General features: G+C 50.3%; 3 protein-coding genes and 2 non-coding genes across 5 annotated transcripts; 2 read left to right on the top strand and 3 right to left on the bottom strand.

Moving 5' to 3' along the window:
- Positions 1-2486: 2486 nt before the first annotated feature.
- BO83DRAFT_395146 (putative serine/threonine protein kinase (Kin4)) lies at positions 2487-5832 on the top strand (the record flags this gene model as incomplete). Its single annotated transcript, XM_025533058.1, has 2 exons — positions 2487-3800; positions 3853-5832. The coding sequence occupies 2 exons, from the start codon at positions 2487-2489 to the stop codon at positions 5830-5832; spliced, it is 3294 nt and encodes a 1097-aa protein (XP_025392687.1).
- A 1852-nt stretch (positions 5833-7684) lies between these two features.
- Positions 7685-7799, bottom strand: BO83DRAFT_t28. The gene has a single exon. It is a non-coding gene; the product is annotated as a tRNA-Leu (tRNA).
- Positions 7800-10818: 3019 nt separating this feature from the next.
- On the top strand, positions 10819-10930 carry BO83DRAFT_t41. Its single transcript has one exon. It is a non-coding gene; the product is annotated as a tRNA-Leu (tRNA).
- A 1859-nt stretch (positions 10931-12789) lies between these two features.
- On the bottom strand, positions 12790-12999 carry BO83DRAFT_422777 (uncharacterized protein; the record flags this gene model as incomplete). The annotated part of the gene is made up of 2 exons (XM_025535062.1): positions 12790-12870; positions 12922-12999. 2 exons carry the CDS (start codon positions 12997-12999, stop codon positions 12790-12792), a joined length of 159 nt encoding a protein of 52 aa, XP_025392686.1.
- Positions 13000-14098: 1099 nt separating this feature from the next.
- On the bottom strand, positions 14099-14710 carry BO83DRAFT_80727 (uncharacterized protein). The gene has a single exon (XM_025537627.1). The coding sequence runs from the start codon at positions 14614-14616 to the stop codon at positions 14293-14295; it is 324 nt and encodes a 107-aa protein (XP_025392685.1). The 5' UTR covers positions 14617-14710; the 3' UTR covers positions 14099-14292.
- Between the last annotated feature and the right edge of the window lie 1270 nt (positions 14711-15980).

The following is a 15980-nucleotide window of genomic DNA, read 5'->3' as shown; positions in this document are numbered from 1 at the left end:
CCCACTAACGTTCTAGAGTCAGTCGGGTTTTCCCAATTGAAGCCCACTTCTCCGTCCGTATTCAAGGTTTCCATGGTCCAGTCACATCCCTCGCTCCTCCCAATATTTCCGAGGTCCCCCAATGCCGCTGTTTTTGATGTAGTTCTGTATGTAGGTCTCTTATGGAAATGTAGGTTGAGGTTGAGATATGAATATCTTAAGATCGGGCTGTATTTGATTTAATTTCATCTCTCATCAACCTGTTGGTTTATTCCTTTTTCTTCCCACTTCTTCTTGTTTCTTTTCCCGGCTGCCATGTTGCGCTCTAACTTCTGGCAAGTTGTTTATGATTTTAAATTGGGGCGGCGATGATTATTCCTGGCAAAGAGATCCGACCCGTTGACCCGCTTTTTTGCTTTCCCCAGCCAGCACAGCAAAGCAACGCAAAGCAAATGCTGGTTGACGGACTGGTTGCCCGTTCCTTCTCGCGACTCGCCTTGGAATTATCACTACTAAGGTGGGAACCTCATTTCTATACTTGACATTTCTGCTACGTACTTCCCGACACGAGGTAACCAGGTCAATTCGTTCACTAACCAGATATGAAGTAGTTAGCAGTTAGCAGATACTTAGCAGGTGGCCCCGTCAGAGTGCTTGGGTGGGTGTTCATCGTTCGCAGGAGGGCAATAATAATAATACCTGGCTTAATTAGCTGTATCTAGTAGTAGTCGACTAACTAGCATTATCAAAATTATTATTTTTATTTTTATTATTATTATTATTATTTCTATTCGTATTGCTACAACTTCACACTTACCACCGCCATCTCTTCCTCCCCTTCTCTCTATCCCCTCTTCTCTCTTCTTTCCCATCATCATCATCATCATCTTCTTTCCCTCCCATCCTCTTCCTCTTCTCTTGTTCCCTTTGTTCTTTTGTTCTAGTTTCATTCGATTCTTGTTCTCTTCACTTGCCTTTTTGCTTCTTGCCTTCGTTTCGGGATCCTCTTCCCTTTTAGACGCCCTCCCCCCCTGGGTCCTTTGATCCCGCCGGTCTTCCTGCTCCCCTCGCGCCGCGGGACCCCCCCCCTGTCCGCTCCCCGATCCAGAGACGGACGACAACTCCACACCAAGGCTTCAAGCACCCCTCTTGTCGCGACGCTACTGCTACCGCTGCTCAAGCAACTACTGCTGGCTGCTGGCTTGCTGCGTGTTGCTGCATCTTCGCTCTTCCCTCTTCCCATCCACCATCACCCCCCTCTCCCCAATTTCCCCTTCCCTGTTGATCATGCTATTCAAAGTAGCATACACTCTGCCTTGTCAATTCCCTCGAAAGTGTTGAAACTGGTGCCGTATCTGGGAAAAGGTCCAAAGCGAGCTTTCCCGTCGTCGACTGTCCATCGTGCTAAAGTAAGAAAGTGGCTCGTGGTGGTTAATTTCGCGTCTCTCCCGAGGCTGCTGCTCTCCCCTTCCCGCCCGCGTCGGTCTCGTCCCTCCGATCTCCAATTCCTCAATCTCTCGAGCCGCAGACTCTCTTCCCCCCCCCCTCCCTCTTCAACCCATTACCCACCTGGGTAGCCATTACTCGTGGGAAGAGGCCAAGGTCCAAGAGTCAGTTCTGCAGTGCAGATATTTTCCCCCTTCTTGCTGCGATCCTACAATATTACCAGGGGTTCGCAAGAAATCAAAAAAAGAAAAAAAAAAGAAAGAAAATTCAAAATCCACAACAAGCAGCAGCTTATGCGTTTCTTTGACAAACGCGAGTATTGACTAGCTTACTCTTCTTTATTTTCGCCGACGTCGCTTTGCACTAATATTCTGCTGCTTCTAATCGACCTGGTGTCCTTTATACCAACATCTTTCTGCTTTTGTCGGTGACCCAGTACCCTGTCAGTTGTTTCCCTAAACCATTCATCCCTTATCGGTGGTTCGAATGGGACCTCCGATGACTGAGACTGACTCGAGAGACAACAGCTCAGCTGCCCGACCGGAAACCCTTTAGCTCCGGATTGATCGGTCACTGTCTTCCCCCCCCCCCCCCCCCCACAAACAGATAGTAAAAAAATATAAAACAACGACGTCCTCTTTTATTTCCCTCTGGAGGGCTTGGACGTGTCGGAATTCAGCTCGCCGATCGCAATTGCTCCATCAGAGCGAACCGAGGTGATCGCTCATCTGCCGTCTCGCGTCTGCCTGAAGAGGCTGTCCCCGGACCGCAAACGCAGCAGTCCTCATCTCAAAGGCTCTGCTGCGTCTTCAATAAACGAAGGTATGTGACGTGCTGCCCTACACTGTTGGCCGAGATTCCCCATTGGTCTACCCCTCCCCCGTGGCTGTTCCTGTCCACATTCCTCCCCCTCCAGCTCCGTCATTCCGAATTATGCGCCGCAACTCTGCTGTCAGCGTCGGCGCGACAGTCGCCGCGAAGAGCGTCGCACAGCGCAATCCGTGTAGTGCTAACGGCTCAGTAGCTAGCCTCCTCTTCGGTCCTGACAGCTTCTTTCGGCTATGAACGACTCCCAATCGCAGTCCTTGCCGCTCACCACCCATGCATCCCCAGCCTTGACACCCGCAGCGCCGTCCGAGCAGGACAACAACCGCTCTCCCGTTTATCCCGACCTACTGGGTGCTCCGCCCGTCCCGCCGCCCAGGACGTCGTCAACTCACCGCGGTCACCATGGTTCGAGTGCAAAACCCTCCTCATCCTCCGCCGAAAAGTCCTCGAGTTCTCGTCACGGAAAGAACAAAGCCGATGACCGGACTGCAAGCCACCGTGAGAGGAAGGGGGAGGACAGCCAATTTCGCCCGGTGAACATGCCCGAGGAATACCCGCAGGGTCCGAGCTCCCACGCGCCGGGGGCACCGTCTTCGGAGGATAACATGGAAGGTTATGCAGGCCAGGGCGAGCTACAGAAGGAGTCCAGCGCAGTACTCAATCAGGTCCTGGTGAGTGATCCGTCTGTGGACATCGAGCGGGAGCAGGTCCGGCAGGCCGGCTCGTCGGTATCCCCATCGACGGAGAGCGCTCCAGCATCCGGGTTGGGCTTGGTAGGAAGCGATGGTGTGGATGATGGAGGTCGAGGTGGACTACGAAGCCGGCACGACTACTCGGATCATGCTGTCAAGCGCAAGGAGACGACGTTTGGCCAGTACATTCTTGGGCAGACGCTGGGTGAGGGCGAGTTTGGCAAGGTGAAATTGGGGTGGAAGAGAGACGGCACCATACAGGTAGCCATCAAGCTCATCCGCAGGGAGTCTCTTGGGTCAAATCCTAGCCGGTTACCCAAGATCTACCGCGAAATCTCAATTTTGCGTGACCTCGCTCACCCGAACATCGTTCGGCTCCACGAGATGGTCGAGACGGACCGTCACATCGGTATTATCATGGAGTACGCCTCTGGGGGTGAGCTCTTTGACCATATTCTGAACAATCGGTACCTCAAGGACAATGCCGCTCGTCGCCTGTTTGCGCAACTCGTTTCGGGTGTGGGGTATCTTCACAAGAAGGGTATTGTCCACCGTGACTTGAAATTGGAGAACCTGTTGCTGGACCGGAATCGCAACATTATTATCACCGATTTTGGTTTTGCGAATACGTTCGACCCCATGGACGAATTGGGTGATGAGATCGAATATAACCTGACGAACAAGGAGTTTGTTAAGCGGATGCGCTTGGACAGGCCCAACGCCAAGGGTTTGAGGCGAGGTGATCTGATGCAGACCAGTTGTGGAAGTCCTTGTTATGCCGCGCCGGAGCTCGTGGTCAGCGACTCGCTATACACTGGGCGCAAGGTCGACGTGTGGAGCTGTGGTGTGATTCTGGTGAGTGACACTCGCGTAACATGGTAATTGCAACGCGCTAATTGGTTCATAGTATGCTATGCTCGCAGGATATTTGCCCTTCGATGATGACCCGGCGAACCCGGACGGTGATAACATCAACTTGTTGTACAAGTACATTGTCACTACCCCTCTAACATTCCCCGAATATGTGACCCCCCACGCTCGCGATCTTCTGAGGCGGATCTTGGTGCCTGATCCTCGGAAGCGCGCAGACCTGTTTGAGGTGGCCCGGCACAGCTGGCTCAGCGAGTACTCGCACATTGTTTCCCACATCACGAGCAGTACGACCAAGGTTGCGGACATTGCCACAACCACCGTCACTCAGGGTATGGATCCCGCCAGGAATCCTGCAGGCTCTGCCACTAACCCGGTGTCTCGGGCAGAACCGCACAAGGAAGTGCCGTCGCTGGCACGCAGCGCATCCGTTCGGGAGCCTCCGAAGACATACAACAATAGCCCTGTCCCCTCGGTGGGAGGACTGATCCACCATGCAGGAGACATTTCCCAAGAGCAGGCGGTCGAACGGTCCAAGACTCCTCGAGACACCAAACGACGAACCGTGCAGGTCGAATATGTTGCACCTCAGTCTCAAACTGCGCGGGGCGAGGTTCCTACCGGAGTGGATGCAGGTATCGCGGAGCCAGCTGGGCCGTCGGAGCCTCGACCGACGAGAGCCAGGTCAAATAGTCGACCCATCGTGCCTAATATGCCGTCGGGCACCCTGGCCCGTGATATGTCTGGCGCGTCCAACGTGCGGACTGGAGAGCCAAAGGCAGCCGCTGGCCCGGCGCCGGCACCTGCTCCTGGGCACTTGCCTCGCTCAACGTCCGATACTTCTGCACTCACTGGGACGGCACCAACATCTGCGACCCATGCCACCCGCCCCACTACCGGTGGCTCCATGGCCTCGTTCAACGCCGGTCGTTTGCCATCACGAGGCTCTTATGGACAGCCGGTTGCGCCAACTGTGGCCGCTACGAACGCCCAGGGTCGGCTCGCACAACCCAAGAGCAAGCAATACGTTATCTCCGCCCCTCTCCAGCAAGATTCGTCGTCCCAACAGTCCATTGGTCAACCAAGTACACAGCAACTACCGGCCAAGTTCAACACGACACCCCGACAAGAGCCCCCGAAGGGCCACAAGCGATCCAACACAGTATCAAGCATTGGCGAGAAGCTGTTTGGCCGCTCTGGTTCCATTTTCGGAGGGCGGGGAGGACAGGGTAGCGGTCCTCGACAGAAGAATGGCAAGCGTTATCCGCCTACGAGTATGAAGGAACCATACGGTGGGGATGACACCCGGATGTCGATGGATTCGCGACGCTCCATGCAATATGGATATAACCGCAAGACTAGTGAATCTGGCGCGGAAGGCCGGCCTCGAAGATTCTCATTCCTACCGCCATCATTCTCCCTGAAGGGATTCTCCTCCAGCAGATCGCAAACTCCTGATGAAGAGTCGCAAACAGACCGTTCGACGGAAAACCGGGTCGAACCACGTCCGTCGACCAGCGCAATGCAGGCACGTTCGCGCGCTGCTAGCTATGGGACACAGGATGCCATCGGAGCGGCGCCTGAAGGTGCTCCGGGAGACGAAATCCTGACCCAGGACGAACCCATCAACTACCAGGCCCGGATTGACCAACAGTTTGCCGTATTACACTCGAACCAGTCTGGAATATACCAGCCGACCTCTTACAGCGCGACCTCGGCCGAGCAAGTGTACCAGAATGAGAATGATCATTATTATCGCAACCAGTACGCCAACCACTCGGCACCCAACCACTACGAGGAATACTCCACCCCGTATGATAAGACGCCACGGCCGTCAATGCAGGCTGGTCGACCTGGGCGAGGGACTGGCGTCTTACCCAAGAACCACCGGAAGTTCGCAGACGCCTACGAGTACGAACGCGACTTGGCGCACCGGCCTGGCAGCTCTGGCGCCGCCAGAAAAGTAATGGATTTCTTCCGTCGGCGAGCTAAGTCGAGAGCCGGCGATGACCGATAGGCTGGCATTCTTGGTCTTGGAGCTCATCTACTAATATCTTGTCACAATACAACACACTGAACGCGACATAGCCGGTCAGTGTAGAATTGGTTACCGCGGTCGAACAATGACGAACGACAAGCAGTCCCCGTCTCATTACCTGCTTGCGATTTGGGAATTGAACGTATGGCAATGCCCAGGAAGGCGACGCAGGTGCTCTGGCATTCGCCGCAGACCCAGGATCCTCTCGAAGTGAGGACGGGTTCGACGGAATGACAGGTCTCAATTGGGGCCTCTTGGTTGAGGTGGCATTTGAGGCGACCAGCTCTTGGAAATCGGCATTGAAGAGCAAAATGGTTAATTGGATACCCCCGTGATACCCACGCAAAATTTCGTCCCTTCTGTTGCTTGCAGCTATCGAATTGTCCTCGCATTGTACCAGCAACCGTTTGTTCCCGCATACATATCCCTATCTCGCATTCGAATTTCCCCTGTTTTCCATAAAGCCTTATTTCCTTTGTTCAAATTCTCGTTTTCCTTTCCCTGTTACTATAGTACTGATTGTAAATTGTTTTTCTTTTTCCCTGACTCCCCCATTGATTATTGCGCATTTTTTCTCTACTTTACTTCTTCTCGGACGTGGTGTCCTTGGTGTGCTACGGCTATTTACATTCCTATTGATCAGGATTATTTTGTGGTTAATTTAATACGTTTCTTGTGATCACACAACCCGGCCTCTGTTGATTTTGATGTGGTATTTGTTTTGAACCGGTGGGTGAGGATGACTTGGTTGGAGCATTACCAGTGCATTGAGCGCATGTCGATTACCCTAGCATCTATTTCCATAACTTCATGCCCTTGGGGGCCACAATTCAGAGTATAGTGTGATCCACAACCCGTTGATTGATAGTAATTGGGGCTTTGCAGAATCCCTGTCTAGCGTGAGCGGATACCCCAACTATTCGCCCGCACCTATTGATAGAAGCGTAGCTGCAGCCAACTTCAGCCCATCGAAGAAGTAGAAAGAAAGAAACGGAGTCGTGGCTTAGACGTATCCTTGTCTTGTCCTCTACCCCTCTTTTCATCCCCACTATCTCAACATCTACAGATGACACTCTCAGCTGAGGCTGTACCTGAAACCAACTAACTAAATAGACCTAGCGATAACGATGATCATGCAGCTACTTAGTGGTCTGTGAGCGCCAGTAAAGTACAGTAAGTCGATTGCCGTCTTTGAATCAAACTATATCTGAAACAACCGCTGTGCTTACTTACTTCTGTTGCGGCATTTATGGATTTACTACTTGCTTCATACCCTGGCTGGCTGTTGGGTCATTGACACTGGCACATGAGTGAGTTAGTTATGTACACTGCAGTAGATCAGATTTTAGGGCAAATGAATAGTTGATAGAGGAGAATAATTAATAGATTTTGGACCCCAATGGGGTGGTGTTTCGTTGAGATGGATACATGGTGTATGTAGTGTGGTGGTGTGGATAGTGATGAGGGTGAGTATGTATGTGATGTATGTCAGTTCAGTCAGCCTTGCGAGTAACTGACTAACTAACTAACTAACTAAATAACCCCCACGGCAGTTATGTATCTATTCAGTTACTTGTTGCTCACAAGACACGTTACCATTCCAGGTGTTAGGGTAGACTGATAGACGATGGTTGACTTAGAATAAATAGCACAGTGAGATAAGGAACTAACTAACCAAGCCATGCATCTATATTTACCTACTAACCATTGAACAATAAACCCAGAAAGAAAAGCCCAAGAAACGTAATCACTAAGAAAGAATACGATATGATATTGTAGGTTGTATGTATGTAGTAGATAGATATAACCATCAAAAAAAACAAAAAAGATATGACAAGAGTGGGATTCGAACCCACGCCATCTTACGATGATCAGGAAGCTTGAATGAAGCTGGGTATTAAGGTGGACCTTAACCTGACGCCTTGGACCAACTCGGCCATCTTGCCTTGAGATGATATTTCGGTGCTACTTTATGCTATATGAGTCTAAACATGGCAAGGTGTTGTGCCAACTTTGTGGGTTGTATTGTAATATACGGAGTAGTCGTTTCTAGATTAAGGTGGTGTGGGTTGGGTTGGTGGTGGGAAGGATTTGTCGGTGTTTGTATGTATGGTAGGGTAAGTAGCTTAGGACTACTTAGTTACTACTAGATTATGAGAGGAGGTTCGTTGATTACATTGACTTGAGTAGTAGTGGTAATAGTATGTATGATACATGATTCAGACCGAAGTGGGGATCACATAAAGCCTACTAGAGATTTATATCAAGACCACAGTATAGAGGTTGATGGCTACCCAACTAACTGAAGAAGCACGATGCTACGATTGTCATAACTCCACTCACAAGAGTCGAGTGGCTTCATCCATTGTCCACGTTATCTCGATCATCAACACACCCCAGCATCCGTTCTATAGACCCGACCGATTCTATACATCCAGAAGATGCGGCATAGTTTCATTCATCGTCCACGTCGTCTCGATCACAGACTCGCCGCAGCAGCCTACTTGGTGCAGAACTATGTTTATTGATCATCCGATGTTAATTCTAGAATCCACACATAGCCAGTGGCTTCGCCCATTGTCCCCGATATGCCCTATAATCTTCTTGTGAAAATCACTGTGACGGCTACAGCGTGCCGGATCACTTCATTCCAGGTATGGCTGGCCATGCATGAAACGAGAGGGTTCAAGAGATATATATTCGGAGACCAAGGAGATTATTTTGTTAACCAGTAGGAAACGGGCGGATAAATGAGGCCATGTGCCGTGTAGTAAGGTTACTACTAGGCTTCTTAAAAAGGTGCCTTCATTCTCCTCACTGTCTTCAGTTGTGGAATAATACCGTCGTCTGTGGGTGCTGCTATAGCATGCCAATTTTGTGTTTTGATACTAAATTTTGTTTATTCTATGCTTAGAATGACTTTGGAGTCCAACGTGTATTCTTTCATCAGCTGTCAAGGATTGCAAGTGGCTTGCAAAGTGTTGATTAAACCTGCTATTAATTTGATCCGAGCATGATCTTTTCTGTTATCTAGTCCCGCGCTACTGCCCGTGGTTGGGATCTGACCATATCATGGTAGGTAGATATCATGAACAATCATTAAAAATCAGCCCGTCAGCCGATAGCTGGAGATATGGGCTCCTAGAAAAGTGTCGATTTGCTAGCTTGGCCCATACGTTTTGCTGTTGTGAAACCAAATATAGGACGGAGAATCACGCTTTTCAGCCATTGTGGTGTTTCTCTCGGCTTTATTGACAGTCTCGCCGACCGGATATTATATCGGTTGTACCGACGCAGCGATAGCCTTGGTCATAGCATACCAGCTATAACATTCGTATAGCAGGTCTCGACGTCTTATTGGCAAAGGCATACGTGGAGAAGTAAGATAAGCGGCATAACGCCGTTTCCTAGTGCTGGAGCAAACGTCAGCATATGCACACTTGAGGGGCCGTCTCACCAGCTCCAAGCAGGAAGATTACATGTTTTTCTTTTTGCAATTGCTGGCAGATGTCGTGTTTTTGATGGCTGAACTGTCTCAAGCAGTTTCACAATCCCTGACGTGATTGTGGTTCTTGGGATCTTGACGGTATTCCCGATGATCTATGTTGTGTTCTAGGTCTTGGGACGACGATGCACCTATGTTAAGCTTGGGTACTTTCTCGTAGTATCCCTTCGTTTGGTTTTGAAGTATCTCTTCCGGACATGCGAATACTTTGAATACGTATTCGACCCTCTTGAGGTTGGATCAACGTAATACCGTTTACTCCAAGCATTCACTGGTGAGAGTAACACCATACTAAAGCAGAGATAGTAGCTCAATACTGTGAGCAATGTATTGTATATGGTATAGCCATATACCATATTAAGAAGAGACGTCAGTCATCGACTGTACCCCTTCTAGCCAACTGGCTCAACGAATCGAGTGAAGATACGGGAAAGTAGACTTTACTGGGCGGATGAAAATTTCTCAGTGAGACCAGAGAGATGACAAAGGAAGAAACACAAGAAATGCGAAGGAAAATGGATGTTTATATACTACAGGACCGAGCAGCAATTAGTCGTGAATCTGGACCACATTGTGTGAATCTCTATACAACATTGTGAATACGAACTGAATACGAACTGAATATGAAAATAATCACGGTGAAGCAGTCAGGGAAATTAAAGAGGAAGAGCATCACTACAGAATGCAGTGACGAGGAAGGAGACATCACTCAACTCAGCAAAATTCACATAGCCGCTCATACATACACGAAGCTGAGATGAGCCCTACTTGAGCCGCATCCGAAGCCGTTGCGAAGGAATGACCCTGGTAAGCATGTCTTTTAGCGTCAATCAATCAGGCTGTCCAAAGTAGATATTCAACTATTGAAGTATATTAAGAATTTCTCATACTCCGTACTACACAGCCTTAAACTAGCGATATACTAACAAGCTCACCTGACAGTAGACGGTGCGTCTGATCCTATCCCGGTAGAATATCTCGGCTTTTTGCACCAATCACACACTGGATCTGCGAGACTTCGGCTATATCGAAACCACTACAGAGCACTACTAGTTAACTAACAGAATCGCTTGCATGGTAGCGATGAAACCAGACAGATGTTATTGACTGGTATGAACTGATGTTGCTGACCATGCGTGCGACCATCACCCTCCAACATCATGAACATAAATATTCCACAGACGGGATGTCAACCTGGCGGTAAACTACTAGTAGGATACCCCCCTAGTCCGAAACACTGATTGTTGAACATCCGACTCCGACCCCAAGAGATGATACAATCACAGTGGATCCTATGGTGAAACTAGCGCGAATCACGCAACCCGGGCTATACTAGCCAGCAGACTAGTCTGGACTATCGAAACCGGAGGGTTAACAAGTCAATGATAGTCCGGGTCTGCCCCCTCATCGTATATCAACTCATTGATAATGCAAGAAATCAATAGGTATTACATGAACAAGGCAAGATGGCCGAGTTGGTCCAAGGCGTCAGGTTAAGGTCCACCTTAATACCCAGCTTCACAGCTTCCTGATCATCGTAAGATGGCGTGGGTTCGAATCCCACTCTTGTCATTTCCTTTTTTTTTTGGCACTTATCCACATCGATCGATATGATATGTCTTATTGTAGACGTACGTGGGGGAGATGGCGTGGCTGTTAATCCTTTCTACATTTACCATTGTCATCATTTTCTTTTTTTCCCCTCTTTCTAGTCAGTCAGCCACGGACATAAACCTTAACATGAGCGTAAGCATAACCATAAGTAAGCATAAGCATTACCCTCCCCCACCACACCACACCATCCAGTCCAAAACGACAATAATACTAGAAAAGAAACCTACTTTTTTCTTATGTCATATCCTACCATCATTAGTTAACTAGCTGCGTTCACCGACCGGAAATTCCCTACAGGAGGAAAGCAAACGAATCAAGAAGAATCAGGAAGAAAAGCAAGTAATAGATGATCATCTCGGTGAAACACCATCCGTCCATCCACCCATCCATCCATTTGTCCATCATCCTGCATAATGACAATTAAACCCGAGGGGAAGGGGAGGGTCGTAGCTCGGATAAAAGGGTCATTTACTCCGTAGTATAGTCTCGTAAACATAAGCTCTTCCAATCATGGAGTACTACCCCCAAGGTAGACTGGAATATCCAAGTATGTCAGTAGTATGTGTCATGGACAGCCAAGTCCGGTGTGCAGACGTACGCGGACATGCATATCCGGATGCATTTGTTTCTGTAATGTGTATGTAGTATGTGTGTAGGTGTGGGCTCGGTTAGAGAAGGAAGGGGGTGGTCAGTGGGTTGATAAGGAGGACACTGAAGGTGTGTATCACCATGAGACATATGATATAACTCGTTATCAATATTACTATAGCAGATGAGTATTATGCTTAGATGGGTGCGTGCGTAAGTTTACTCAATTTGGTAATAGGAATATAGCATTGGTGGAATCTTCGTATAGATGGACAAATAAACCAAGGGAAAAAAAATAGATAGAAGGTCAGTAATAAGAAGCAAACCTACTTCATAGCGAGTGGTGTGGGAGTTGGGCTGAGTTGGGTGCAGCAGCAGCAGCAGCAGCAGCAGCAGCGGATGTACGTATCTCAGCATCCGGAGAGGCAAGTTGCAGTTCTGTGCAGACCCCGTGACCAGCACATCCATACTGCAAGTTGTCACCGGGAGCTGGGGCTAGATCTAAGATCGCGCCGTTCTGGTCTGGTCTGGTCCAGATAGCATATCTGCTAGCTGCCATGGCCACTAGTTATCTCTGGAACCCTGTCGGGCCCTTTTACTCCGACGCATGGACGGAGTACGCCGTACGGTGTGCAGTCATGTTTGATTTAACTAATTTCAGGACTACTACTAGGTTCAGGGTTCAGCTGCTCCTCTGTTTACTTTTTTCCCCCTTCTTATCTTACACCGTAGACTACAAGGCAAATCATTCAAGGGGTCGCGCTGGCTTGGCAGGTCCGAAAAGGGTTGATCGGCAGAATCTATCATTGCTTGGCTGTGCAACAGGAACTGCGGTTTATCTGATGGCACAATGCTTGGCACATATCAATGGACCCTTGGCAGTCATTCAGGATTGTCTGGGCAGCGCGGCCCAGGCAAGGAGTATGGTATCATTGTGATTGTGCAAGAGGCTATGAACATGAGATGTAGACTTGGCGTAGAGTAATATTGGTAAAAGCAAAAGCAATGAATCTTGCAGCCCAAAAAAAAGAAAACATCGGGCCCCGCACTTCGTTTCCCCCGAATGGTCGCTCGTCCAATAACGTCAGATATCCATGACAAGAACTGGTAGTGATCTTCCTTCGGTCTGCGGGGTGAGACTTTGGTCCCCGTCAGACGATGAGGTGCGAGGCAAGAAAATCGTGTCCAGCGCGATTCGTCGAATTGAAACTGCTTCTATTGCCAGAAGCTTAGATGCTAGGCGAAGCGGCGTCGCGAGTGTCGACACCCAGGTAGAGGAAGCCGCTGGGGAGACGACTGAATCCAGGGCGCTGGGTGGTTCCGCTGGCCGTAGAGGACTGGCTGCTGGAGCGCTCACGAACCTGTGTCGAGGTAGAGAGAGGAGCCGTCTCGGTAGGGGCCAGGACAAGGAACTTGGAGGTGGGGGTGTAGGAGTACATGGTGTTTGATGGATGAGTCGGACAAGGAGTCTTTGGAAGTAGATGAAATGGTAGAGTCTTGAAGTGACTTGGAATCAAGTAGAGAGAGAGAGAGAGCTTTTTTTTGCAGAGTTGCTTGGGAGAAAGAGGATGGATGAGCATTTCATCGGCTGGAATCGGCCACCCTTATATAGCTATGGCAGAGCTCAGCCAAGCCATTATCGCAGGGAAGAGGGGTGACCGAAGATGGTGTCGATCAGGCGAGCTACCGATTCTAGCCCAGCTGCAGAAAGCAGATAAGTGGAGGGACAAGCAGTGGCTTGCCTATTCCTCATACCCGACGGTGGACCGGGACACGCTGTAATTCACATGCCTGCGAAACGGACTATCACAAAGGAGGGGCTGAGAACGTCATCCTTGTAAATCCCCCCTTCCTTTGCATATCTTGGCTCTGGCAATAGTCATACCCGAGCAGGATGCGGTGGACGATCTGGTTGGGCGAGCTGGGCCTGGGGGTCCCCGACACAAGCATCAGGACCGCCACGACTCCGAACCCAGCCTCGGATGATCAGCAACCAAGAGCCGTGGCCAAGGCACTATTGATTGAGACCGAACCGTCCCGTGACGAGTTCTGAGGAACGTGGGAGTAAAGAGGCGATAAGAGGCAACGTCAAGAACATAGTGAGTTTTGGTCCATTCTTGGGGAGGAAATGAAGCGGGCCTGCCAAGTCGTCGCCGCATTCTTTTTTTTCTTTTCAATGGTTCCCCGTGAAATTGTGGTTATGTTCCCCAGGCCACATGACCACCCCCCGGAATTCCATGGTTGTTTCCCGCAGCTGCAACTTCTTGCTTCCCCTCGGAGATCGCCTTCTAGAATTTCCTTCCTCGGGAAATCTTGACCTGGGCAGCCACATCTGCTTTTCATTTGAAATGATTCGGATCATTCCCCCCTTGCTTGGAAGAAGCCAAAGAAGCCGCTAGAAAACAACATTGCTCGTGGAGAAGACTAGACCACGGTGTTGAAGTCGGAAGCTTCAGGGAACGGGAAGCTGGGAACACCCGACGGGCGGAGATGGTGGTTCGGGGGAGGGTTCCATGGTAAAAGGTTGACTGGAAAGGACTGACTAGTGAACAATTTAATGCGACTAGCAGGTCCCCTCCCTGGAATAAAAACGAGGCATGAGAACGAGACGAAGGGAGTCTCTGAAGGGGGAAAAATTCAAAGGAAGTATGAAGCCAAGCAAGCAAAGCGGCTCAAACGAGCCCGGGATCACGTGGCTGATATGAGCTGCGCGCAAGAATCAACCACAGCGACTAGAAAACCAAGCCCCCTTCAGGAACAAGCCAAAACCCAGGTTCAAGCCAGGAACCATCGCGCGTCGGTCCCATCACCGGCGCCGTTCCCCCTCCCGGGAGCCAACGGCGGCTAAAAGATGGCCGTGCCCGCTGGGCGAAACCTGTCGACCGTCGCCGTTTTAGCGCCTTCGGGCCCTGCGCCGTATCGCCCTGAGTGGCGCGGCCACTGAGCGGCTGAAAGGGCTCAGTGAAACATGCAGAGGCCCATGGAAAAAGCGCCGCAAGTGCTGTGCCGACCTTGCGAACTCCATGTTCTCGCTGCCTCAGCCCGATATTTCCCATTCAGCCTAGCTGCTGGTCGTTGATCATGGAAAATCGATAGGCGGAGACGGTCTGGCTGGCACTGCCGATTTACTCCAGTAAGCCTCGGCCATGGTAGACAGACCTAGCTCACTATCACACCAACGCCGTAATCCCCTAGTCCCATGGGGGACTAAGCTAAGCACCGCTCGGTTGCTGGCTCGCACTGATGTCGCATAACTTCTGGCCCCCGAGCTATCCCCAACAACTGGAGCCAAGAGGAGGGAAAGGCAGTCAGGCTCTGTGTTCAGGCTTTGTGGATGTCACTGATATCACCAACTGCGTCAAGGTTCTGGGGCTCAGACATTGGTCACTGTCAGAGCTATGACCCAACGTGCCTGTGACGGCACAGCAGTTCTTGCATGTTCATCTCTTTAGCTTCCGCATGTCGGCTCCGGGACTCTGACACACCTTGTTGATCCCAGCGACCCGCAGCAGGATGATGTTTGACGTGGGAAAGGATGCGCTTTTGGGAACTGCGGCGACCCCTGACAGGAGCAGGTGGCTCATGGATCAACTAATCCTGCGCAGCCTTCTCTAGCCAAACAGCGCCAGGTGCCAAACGGTCAGACCAAGCTGGTGGGGGTGATTCCCCGAACTCTGATATCGGCGCGATCATATTGGACTGCCCGTGGCCATGCCAATCCTGGTTCCTCCACTCCCGTTCAATCCGATGTCGAGGACACATGATAGCGAGAGAACAGTCGCCAGATGTGCGCCTTGATGAGTGGATCTGGTCTTCTCTGGTCTTGCATTCGTCAGATGCTCTGGTCCAGGAATCATTCTAGACTGCAGCATGACCCCCTTCGCAGTCAAACTACTGTTGGTCGTCTGCGGGGACTGATTTGATAATTGAATTGTTGGGTTTGCGCCTGCATATCCTGATGGGTCTTTCCCTGCCGCAGGAAGGACATGTAGATGTGAAGATGATGTCAACCTTCCCATGATGCAGCAGCGGAAGTCTAAAGCGTTCCTTTACCCCCCCACCATCCTCGAGGGGCTCACATCACTTTCGGCCGATGCATGACCATGCTAGTCAGATACACGTTCATTTTCCTATCTTGGAAAAGATGCCTTCCCAGGCTAATCCCAGATGGGGGTGCTCTCAGGCTTTCTGATTCGCATAGCCGCCAGTCCGCTGGGAGGGAAGGGGAGCATCATGGGGAAAGCCAAAGGCATTGAGGTGCAGATGCAGACTGATCATATGTTGGGATACTGTTATATTAAAAATTTCACCTGGAAGGATGATTCGAGTGTGATGTAGATCGAATCACCAACTGATTCTCCGGTTCAACGGCTCTATTGGTCCGTGTTGAGGGAGGGCTGAGCCCAAAAAAATGGGAAAA

The sequence above is a fragment of the Aspergillus eucalypticola genome, assembly GCF_003184535.1.
Source record: "Aspergillus eucalypticola CBS 122712 chromosome Unknown BO83scaffold_2, whole genome shotgun sequence".
Lineage (NCBI taxonomy): Eukaryota > Fungi > Ascomycota > Eurotiomycetes > Eurotiales > Aspergillaceae > Aspergillus > Aspergillus eucalypticola.
Note: the sequence above shows the minus strand (reverse complement) of the source record. Positions and strands in the feature narration are given on the sequence as shown.

Bases quoted from the DNA above. Each gene is read 5' to 3' on its own strand.
- BO83DRAFT_80727 (XM_025537627.1), bottom strand. From the start codon at position 14,616: ATGGGAAATATCGGGCTGAGGCAGCGAGAACATGGAGTTCGCAAGGTC.